Below are 10,790 nucleotides of genomic sequence, written 5' to 3' on the forward strand. Positions count from 1 at the left end.
CGTTAATGAGATAAAAGGAAACATGTCTTGTACAAAAATAGACACATAGAACAAGGGAACTGAATAAAGAACCCAGAAATAGGCTGGGTGCAGTGGCTCAAGTCTGTAATCCCAGTACTTTGGGAGGCCAAGGTGAGGGGACTGCCTGAGCCCACGGGTTCATGAACAGCCTGGGCAACTTGGTGAGACCTCATCTCTACATTAAATCAAAACATTAGCTGGGCGTGGTAGCATGTGCTTGTAGTTCCAGCTACTTGGAAGGCTGAGGTGGAAGGATCGCCTGAGCCCAGCAGGTCGAGGCTGCGGTATGAGCGTGCCACTGCACTCCAGCCTGGGGAACAGTGAGGCTCTGATTCAAAAAAAAAAAAAAACAAAGTGGGCAAAGGACATGAACAGGTACTTCTCAAAGGCAGACATACAAAAGGTCAACAAACATATGAAAAAATGTTCAACTTTACTAATCATCAGAGAAATGCAAACCAAAACTACAAGGAGATATTAACTCACACTAGTCAGGATGGCTATGACTAAAAAATCAAAAAACCACAGATTTTGGCAAGGCTATCGAGAAAAGGGAATGCTCATACACTGTTGTTATCCCACTTCTGGGTGTATACCCAAAAGAGGATAACTTGCTTCACCAAAAAGACACCTGTACTTGTTTGTTTATTATAGCACTATTCACAATAGCAAAAACATGGAACCAACCCAGGTGCCCATCAGTGGTAGACCAGATGAAGTCATTGGCAGCAACATGGAGGCCAGCATTCTAAAAGAACTATCGCAGAAAAGGAAAACTGAAAACTACATGCTCTCACTCATAAGTGGGCACTAAACACTGGGCACACATAGGCACACAAGGATGGGAACAACAGACACTGGGGACAACCAAGGAAGGGGAGGGACAGAGGGGAAATAAGAGTTAAAAAAACTACCCATTAGAAGGCCCAAATTTCACCTATATGATGTCCACTTGTATGCCTAATCCTGAATTGTACCCTCTGGTTACCATCTTTAAACTAAAATACAAAACAAAACAAAACAAAACAAAACAAAACACCCATCAGGTACCATGCTCACCACCTAGGGGTGGGCTCATCATCATGCAACAGACCTATGTAACAAACACGCACAGGTATCCCTTGAACCTAAAATTAAAAAAAAAAAAGAGAGACGGAGGGAGATGTCTCAAGAGAACATTCTTCCTTCCCTGTTGCCCTAAGATTCCATTTTGGAACAAAAGTAAGGGCTAAATCAGGACTATGGAGATTCTAGAAGTAGGTGAAGGCTCACCCTAGGACATAAGGGCAAGGGTGGGAGTTTCTCTGGTTACCAGGTTGGGACAGTTGGTCCCAGAAAGTCAATTGAAATGTGTGGTAGAAGTACACACACACATTACCACGTGAAGTATAAGCTCATGCTCCACATGGTCCTGATATACTTACAAAGCCCCGAGTATACTGATTCAGGCTATCAACTGCTGCAATCTTTGATAATTCTTCTTTTACATATTTAGGAGGGGATATATCTGGAAAACCTTGGCCAAGATTCACAACAGAAGGGTCTGCAGCCAACTTGGTAAATTCAATCCTAAGATTAAAAAAGAAACTTAAATTAAGTACTATAATTACAAAGTTTGTTTGTTTTGCGTCTCACTCACTCCACTGCCCAGGCTGGAGTGCAGTGGCATGCTCACAGCCACCCCCACGTTGGCCTGCTGGGCTCTGGCGATCCTTCCGCCTCAGCCTTCCAAGTAGCCAGAACTACAGGTGTGTGTGACCACGCTCGGCTAATTTTTTGATTAATTGCAGAGATGAGGTCTTGCCAAGTTGCCCAGGCAGGCGTCAAACCTGTGGGCTCAGTCAATCCTCTCACCTTGGCCTCCCAAAGTACTGGGATTACAGGCCTGAGTCACTGTGCCCAACCAAAGTTTGCGTTTTATATCGCATGGTCTTATTATAAAACTGAAAAATAAAACCTAGTTTAGTCCTATCAGTGGATAAAAAGAGAACCCCCAACAAAAATTTATACTCACAATATGAATTTATCTAATAAAATGATGGCTGAATTTGTCAATCTAATGTTCCTTACAAACTTCAACTCCATGCTACTCGTATTTTAGCCATATATATTTTTTCCTCAACTATTTCAGTTGCTGCTGGTTAGAAATAATAAAAGCTCTGCAGTGCACGGTTGCTCACACCTGTACTCCCAGCACTTTGAAAGGCGGAGACAAGAGGAATGCCTGAGCCCAGGGGTTTGAGACCAGCCCGGGCAACTTGTTGAGAACTTGTCTCTACAATAAACCAAAAAGTTAGCTGGGTATGGTGGTGCATGCCTGTAGTTCCAGCTAGTTGGAAAGCTGACGTGGAAGGATCATCTGAGCCCAGCAGATTGAGGTTGCGGTGACTGTGAGCTGGCCACTGTACTCCAGCCTGGGCAAGACTGAGACCCCGATTGAAAAAAAGAAAGATGGATCCGTAGCCTGCACGCCCGTGAAAAAAGAAAGACAGCCGGGTTCGATGGCTCAGCCTGTAATCCCGTGCCTTGGGAGGCTGAGGTGAGTGGATTGCCTGAGCCCGCGGGTTCAAGACCAACCTGGGCAACTTGGTGAGAACCTCATCTCTACAATAAATCAAAAAATTAGCCAGGTGTGGTAGCACGCGCCTGTAGTTCCAGCTACTTGGAAGGCTGAGCGGAAGGATCGCCGGAGCCCAGCAGGTCGAGGGTATGGTGGCTGCACTCCACTGCAACCACTGCACTCCAGTCTGGGCAAGAAAGTGAGACTCCAACTCAAAAAAAAAAAAAAAAAAAGGTCATGGATTGAAAGGTTAGTTCCATGAGGGCATCAACCACATCTGTCCCTTTCTCTATCATATGTAGAGTGCCCAGCACATGTGCTAAATGAACAACTCAGTCTATGAATTGCTAACTTCCTTCTATTTCCTTGTAATGGATGAAATAAATGAGTGGATTTATCTATGGACTATGGGTGAGGCTTAAAAACTCCCAGCTCAGGATATAAAAATATGCAGAAAAGCCTCACCAAATTATTACTGTTTATTTTAAGATACTCACCATACATTACTATCAAGTCCTTCGATTCGTTTTGCATTTGTGAATTTCAATGACATTTTCTGGAAGATATAAATATTAGAAGGGTTTTAATTGCTTTATCAAAATTAAAAAAATGCCAGTAAAACACAGTAATTTCCCCTTTCCCTGTTGTCACCATATAAATAGTCCCATAAAGATAAATCCTAGACTCCAATACAAAATTCTGAAGAGAAACCCATCTCCCACCTACTGCCCAAAGAAATGTTTTCTAAAATGAACCTCAGATGTTCATCTTCTTACCTAAGGACAAAAAAGTGTCATTCTAGCCTAGAAAGTTAATAAATTTAAAGGTCTAAAATGTACTTACAAAGACAGTAACACTTAAAAAAAAGTCAGCTTTAAAAAAACATAATTGAGGGGGAATGGTTACCTCCTGCTCTTTTGTTACTAAGTGATATAACCTTGTTGAATAAATAGACTTTTACTCCCCTCACTAAAGCAAATCTTGAGCCATGCTCTGAAGATTATTTTAGGTAAGATGTATTAAGAGTTTCACAAGTAAATTCATTGTGTGGCATACAGGAAACATTCAACTAATGGCTTAAAAATGACTCTTAGAAGTATATTAGATGGCTGGGCATGGTGGCTCAAGCCTGTAATCCCAGTACTTTGGGAGGCTGAGGCGAGAGGATTGCCTGAGCTCAGGGGTTTGAGAATAGCCTGGGCAACTTGGTGAGACCTCATCTCTACAATACATCAAAAAATTAGCAGGGTGTGGTAGCGCGTGCCTATAGTTCCAGCTACTTGGAAGGCTGACAGGGAAGGATTGTCTGAGCCCAGCGGGTCAATGCTGGGATGGCCACGAGCATGCCACTGAACTCCAGCCTGGACGAAGGGTGAGATTCTGACTCAAAAAAAAAAAAGAAAAAAGAAAAAAAAGACAAGTGTATTAGAGCTGGATGAGGTGGCTCAAGCCTGTAATCCCAGCACTTTGGGAGGTGGAGATGAAAGGACTGCCTGAGTTCAGGGTTTCGAGACCACATGGTGAGACCTCTTCTCTATAATAAATCAAAAAATTAGCTGGGTGTGGTGCTGCATGCTTGTAGTTCCAGCTACCTGGAAGACTGAGGTGAAAGAATCACCTGAGCACAGCAGGTCGAGGACGTGGTGGCCGTGAATGTGGGCCAGCCTGGGCAACTGCCTGGGTAACAGAGTGAGACTCTGACTCAAAAAAGAAAAAAATTATATTAGAAGTTTAGATTAGGTCTACTCACACCAAGCAAGTTAAGACTGTGGTGGAAAAATACAAGAAGTTAAATTCATCACATAGCATGCAAATTTTTAGTTCTTAGATTCTAAAATTAAGTTTATACTATCTCTCAAAAGTATTGAATTAGCTTTGAGTTCATTGTTAACAACCTGGTGGAAATAAAAAAAGATTGACAGCATTTTTGTAAAGAATTTTTTAATAGAATATTAAGGTAATTTTAATTCAATCTGGGAAAAAGATAATGATAATGGTTATTAAATAGACCATTGTTCTCATTTTACTCCCAATAATAGGACCAAGAAAAATACCTTTTTTAGTCTCAGATTTTTAATCTTTGAAACTCCAATGAAGTAAATCACATGAAAATTCTCCAGAGGTTAAAGTGCCTTCTGGAATAGCATTATAATTAAGTATCCACCTGAACACGAGGCTATTCTAGAGCATACAATCGTAAAAGTAAAACTTCCCAGTAAGATCGACAGAAGCAGATATCCTGTGAATGGCCTTTGCTATCTTTACAACAATGTTTAAAGCTTAACGATTCATCAGTATGTGGCCTCAAACACAAAGGACAGTTTCTTATATTAAAAAGCAGGGTGTACAGCAGGTAATTTAGACAAAGTTCAATTTTACTTAAAATTACTTAGGTAATTGAGGTCAAAACGCATTTTCAGATTTAATTTTCTTTTAACATTTCTTTTTTTTTTTTGAGTTGGAGTCTCACTCTGTAACCCAGACGGGAGTGCGGTGGCACGCTCCTGGCCACTGCAGCCTCGACCCAAACATTTCTATCTAGACCAGTCTCTTCCCTTACTGCTCTCTTTGCCTCTCTCCCTTCCCACTCTATGGCTCAAGACTTCTACTTTTATGAATAGTCCACATTCCTCTCACTTTCGCAGCTTTTCATAGGTGATCTTTCCTCTGCCCAAAAGCTCTGCTTCTTTTTTAAAAATTTTGTTTAAAACTATTTTTAAAAAATTTTAATTCTTCTTATTTTTTTTTTTAGAGACAAGGCCTCACTCTGTTGCCCAGGATGCAGAGCAAAGGTGTGATCATAGTTCATTGCAACTTCCAACTCCTAGGATCAAGTGATCCTCCTGCGTTAGCCTCTCGAGAGCTGGGACTACCGGTACACGCTACCTCTTTCTATACTAACGTTTCTCAGTTTCTTTCTCATCACTGCCTCTCACCTCCCAGGAGACTTCTTAGGCATTTTTTCTTAATCATCGCCCCTCCCCTCAATTAAATATTAAAGAATAATAAGATTTTGTCAGAAAGGATTGAGTTTTGGATGGCTACAAAGAATTGTAATAGCTAAGTTTATTTCACCTGCCAAGCACCCATTTTCTCCTGGGGTGGGGAGATAGCACCTTTGTTGAGGTTGCACGTTTTCCACTCAGTCTGACCACCCCCTAGTTCCCACCACCCTGTCCCTGTACTTGGTTAACTCCTATTCTATCTGTCACCCACAGTTTTCAAATATGACTTCACTTCCTCCAGAAAGTCTTCTCTGATTACACAAGTCAAGGTCAGGTGCTCCTCTTATGTGCTTTCACTAAAGGACAGTACAGTTAAGTTCTCAATGACATCACATAGGTTCTTGAAAAACGTGGCTTTGGCTGGGCATGGTAGCTCATGCCTATAATCCCAGCACTTTGGGAGGCTGAGGTGAGACGATTGCTTTTTTTTTTTAGTTGGAGTCTCAATCTGTCACCCAGACCGGAGCAGCCTTGACCTGCTAGGCTTAGGCAATCCTTCTGCCTCATCCTTCCAAGTAGCTGGAACTACAGGCACACGCTACCACGCCTGGCTAATTTTTTTATTTATTGTGGAGATGGTCTAGCCAAGTTGCCCAGGCTGGCCTCAAGTGCTTGGACCCAGGCAATTCTCTCGCCTTGGCTTCCAAAAAGTGCTGGTATTATAGGTATGAGCCACCGCGGCTGGCAGGGCAAGGAAATCTAATTGTCCAGCAGGAAAGAGCAGCAAATAACTGTGAAAAACAACATGGCAGAAATGAAGCCTGGAGTTATAATAAGACAATTGGTTGTCACAGGTTACACTATGTCTCCCTCAATTTCCCCCTCCAGTCCTAACTCCCAGTATCTCAAAATATAATTTATTTAGAAATAGGGTCACTGCAGATGTAATTCGTTAAAGTGAGGTCTTTAGGGTAGGCCCTAAACCAACATGACTGGCTTCTTTGCAAAAAGGAGAAATTTAGACAAACACAGAAAGAACACTGTGTGAAGAGGAAGGAAGAGGCTGAGGTGATGCTTCCACAAGTCAAGCAATGCCAAAGATTGCCTGGAAATCACCAGATGGGGAGAGGCCTACAACAGAACAGAGTCTCCCTCACAGCCCTCAGAAAGAACCAACCCTGATGACACTTTGATCTCTAATACAGTAGTGAACATTCACAGGACACTCCACAATGTCCAAAGACACCAAGATTCAACAGTAGGTGCAAATGATCACTAAGAGCTGCTTCCCAGAGTAGATCCAGTGTCAGGAAATTAAAACAAACCTGCAATCCTATAAGTCCTAGGCATATAAGGAAAGGTCTATAATGCTCTGTATGGCCTGGATCAGCTAATCCCGTGATGTGACTTTTGCTACCAGAGAGATTAGTGAAGAAATAATATGCAGCACCTTTAATCTTACATTTGTTAATTTGAGGCTTAAAAGTACAGCTCTACATATTCACCAGCAGGTGGGGATCTTAGCAAAGATAAGGAAAAGATTATGACGTCCACAATGTTTACCGCAAATAGGCTGGGACAAAATTTGAAAAGATGAAAAAACATTAAGCTGGGCGGTGGCTCATGCCTATAATCCCAGCACTTTGGGAGCCTGAGGCAAGAGGATTGCCTGAGCCCAGGGATTAGAGACCAGCCTGGGCAACTGATGAGATCTCATCTCTACAATAAATCAAGAAATTAGCCAGGCATGAGGCACGCATGTGATTCCATCCGGTGGAAGGATCACCTGAACCCAGCAGGTCAAGGCTGAGGAGGCCAGGAGTATGCCACTGCACTCCAGCCTGGGAAACAGGAGACTCCGACTCAAAAAAAAAAAAGAAAAGAAAAAACAGACCCATGGTTCTAAGATCCTGGCACACCAAAGTTTTATATATTTTGAGGGTTCTTCTCATAACACATGATGCAAGTAGGTAGGATGGGGCAGGTATGAAAAAAGTCTTCTCAAATGATGGTCTGAAGCTAGAGAAATCAAGGATGTTGGTATCTGTGTAGTTTGGGCTGAGTCAAGTCTTCATCCATAGAAGTCAGGATCACAGCCAAAAAATTAATAACAATAATAATGATAAAAAGTATCAGAAGAGGCCAGAAATAGAAATAGCAAAGCTAATGACTAGAGAGGTAAAAAGAATAATCAGCCGGGCTCGGTGATTCAGCCTGTAATCCCGTGCCTTTGGGAGGCTGAGATGAGTGAATTGCCTGAGCCTGCGGGTTCGAGACCCACCTGGGCAGCGAGACCTCATCTCTACAATAAATCAAAAAAAAAAAAAATCAGCTGGGCGTGGTAGCACATGCCTGTAATTCCAGCAACTTGGACGGCTAAGGTGGAAGGATCGCCGGAGCCCAGCAGGTTGAGGCTGCGGTGGCCGGGAGTGGCCATTGCACTCCAGTCTGGACGACAGAGTGAGACTCCAACTCAAAAAAAAAAAAAAAAAAAAAAAAAAGAATAATCAGCCTTGAAAAGCAAATGTATACAAGTACTTCAGACCCAGGAAAGGGCAGAAAGTGAACTCCCCTCTCCTGTAGAGCCTGGCTGCTGGGATGGCCGAAAGGGTTACTGTCTTTTAGATCTACAAACTTGGCACTATGGTTGCAATTATGTGTAATTTTAAAAACATTTTTATTTTCTCTTAACAGCGTATAGTATCTTAAGCATTTCATACATTTTCTTAGTTATAAAATTCACTTATAATTACTAGGTATATTTTAGGTTATTCATGTACCATACTTTACTCATTCATTCCCCTATTGTTGGGCATTCGTTATTTCCAGTGTTTTGTGCTTGTAGGTAAGGTGCTTCTATTGTGCATTTAATTATATGGTCTCTACTATTTCCTTTAGCTTTAACGTTTGATGTGGAAGGTGAGTAACAAAACTATTAGTTATCACAAGAAAGATGAAAAAAAATACTTCAAAGTTATATAGCCATGTAGTTCTATCTAAACTGACCTAACACATTAACTTTTACATTTATGGAAGCTTTACATGACATACATATGGCACATAGAGACATGTTCTATAATGATATTTTGGTCAATGACAGACAGCATATATGATAGTGGTTCCATGAGATCATGAGTCTGTGGTGATGCTGGTGTAAGCAAACCTACTGCGCTGCCAGTCATATGTAAGTCTAGTGTATGTGCTGAGTGCGGTGGCTCAAGCTTGTAATTCCAGCACTTTGGGAGGTGGAGGCAAGAGGATTGCCTGAGACCAGGGGTTCGAGACTGGCCTGGGCAACTTGGCGAGCCCTTGTCTCTACAATAATAAAAAAAAAGCCAGGTGTAGTGGCACATGCCTGTAGTTCCAGCTACTTGGAAGGTAGAAGTGGAAGGATCACCTGAGCCCAGCAGGCTGAGGCTGCGATAGCTGTGAGCATGCCACTGCACTCCCAGCCTGGGCGACAGAGTGAGACTCCAGCTCAAAAGAAAAAAAATTCTAGTATATGTAATTACATATAGTACATATTGATAATGAGAGGCTATGTCACTGGTTTATTTACTTACTATACTTTTTATTACTATTTTAGAGTGTAAACCTTTTCCTTATTAAAAAAATGTTGCTGTGTGTGTGGGCTCACTTCTGTAATCCCAGTACTTTGGGAAGTGGAGGCAAGAGGACTGCCTGAGCCCACAGTTTCAAGACCAGCCCGGGCAACTTGACAAGACCTTGCCTCTACAGTAAATCAAAAATTTAGCTGGGTGTGGTGGTGCGTACCTGTGGTTCCAGCTACTTGGAAGGCTGAGGCAGAAGGATCACCTGAGCCTGGCAGGTCGAGATTGCGGTGGCCGTGAGTGTGCCACTGCACTTCAGGAGGTATTCCAGATGAAGGCATTGCTGCCACAGAAGACAGCTCCATTTATGCCATTGCCCCTGAAGACCTGCCTATGGGACAAGATGTGGAGGTGGAAGACAGTGAGACTGATGCTTCTGATCCGGTCTAGGCCTAGGCTAATGTGTGCTTGGATGTTAATCTTAACCAAAAAATTCAAAAAGGAAAAAAAAAACCCCAAGTTTTAAAAACAGAAAAAGCTTAAAGACTAAGGATATAAAGAAAGAAAAGTTTTTGGACAAAAATGTTCTGTACAATTTGTTTTTAAGCTAAGTGTTATTTCAAAGGAACTAAAAAGTTAAAAATATTAAAAAGTTTTTAAGGTAAAATGTTACAGTAAGCGAAGCTTAATTAATTAATGTACTTGTTTGTTTGTTTCTTTATTTTGAGTAGGAATCTCACTTTCTTGCCCAGGATGGAGTACAGTGGCTCATGGCCACGGCAGCCTCTGCCCGCTGGGCTCCAGTGATCCTTCCTCCTCAGTCTACCAAGTAGCTGGAACTATTGGTGCATGCTACCATGCTCAGCTAAATTTATGACTTATTGTAGAAATGAGGTCTTGTCAAGTTGCCCAGGTTTGCCTTGAACCTCTGGGTTCAGGCAATACTCTCGCCTCTGCCCCCAAAGTGCTGAGATCACAGGCCTGAGCCACCGCACCCGGCCTATAGTGTATTTTTATCGTGCTTTTTCTATGCAGGTGTGTGTCTATCTCTATATCTATGTTTATTTATTTAGAGATGGTATCTTGCTATGTTGCCCAGGCTGGTCTCAAAGTCCTGGGCTCAAGCAATCCTGCTTTAGCCTCCTGAGTGGCTGGAACTACAAGCACACACCACCATGTCCTACAGTTGATAGCCAAATGTCATTGTTATAACTGCCTGCAGTATTCAGTACTGTATATACCATATAGCCTATCTGTGTAGTAGGCTATACCATCTAGCTTTGTGCAACACACACACACACACAGTTTGTGTAATATGTATATGTTTATAATGTATATATATGTACACACATATATATATTTTGATGATTCCACAACCAGTGATGATCCTAGTATTCCTTCAGTCCTTAGCCCTAACACCGTTTCCTAAACATCTTTGTTAAGAAACAGCTCTACTAGCCGGGCTCAGTGGCTCAGTTTGTAATCCCGCGCCTTTGGGAGGCTGAGGTGAGTAGATTGCCTGAGTCCGCGGGTTCGAGTCCTGCCTGGGCAACGTGACGAGACCTCATCTCTACAATAAATCAAAAATGAGCTGGGTGTGGTAGCGTGCACCTGTCGTTTCAGCTACTTGGAAGGCTGAGGCAGAAGGATCGCCGGAGCCCAGCGGGTCGAGGCTGCGGTGGCCGGGAGTGGCCACTGCACTGCACTCCAGTT

The 10,790-nt window shown here is 42.5% G+C and overlaps 1 protein-coding gene across 3 annotated transcripts in view; it reads right to left on the minus strand.

The window, feature by feature from the left end:
- Positions 1-10,790, minus strand: part of KYAT3 (kynurenine aminotransferase 3) — a 67,093-nt gene that overhangs the window by 39,888 nt on the left and 16,415 nt on the right. For all 3 annotated transcript variants that reach the window (XM_008055051.1, XM_008055058.2, XM_008055063.1), the window contains exons 3-4: positions 3,079-3,137; positions 1,446-1,590 (exon numbers count right to left, since the gene is read on the minus strand). In XM_008055051.1, coding sequence (XP_008053242.1) covers positions 1,446-1,590; positions 3,079-3,137 — 204 coding nt within the window. The remainder of the gene's footprint in view (positions 1-1,445; positions 1,591-3,078; positions 3,138-10,790) is intronic.

This window comes from Carlito syrichta, unplaced genomic scaffold (genome assembly GCF_000164805.1).
Source record: "Carlito syrichta isolate Samal-C Ts95f unplaced genomic scaffold, Tarsius_syrichta-2.0.1 Scaffold80509, whole genome shotgun sequence".
Taxonomy (NCBI): Eukaryota; Metazoa; Chordata; class Mammalia; order Primates; family Tarsiidae; genus Carlito; species Carlito syrichta.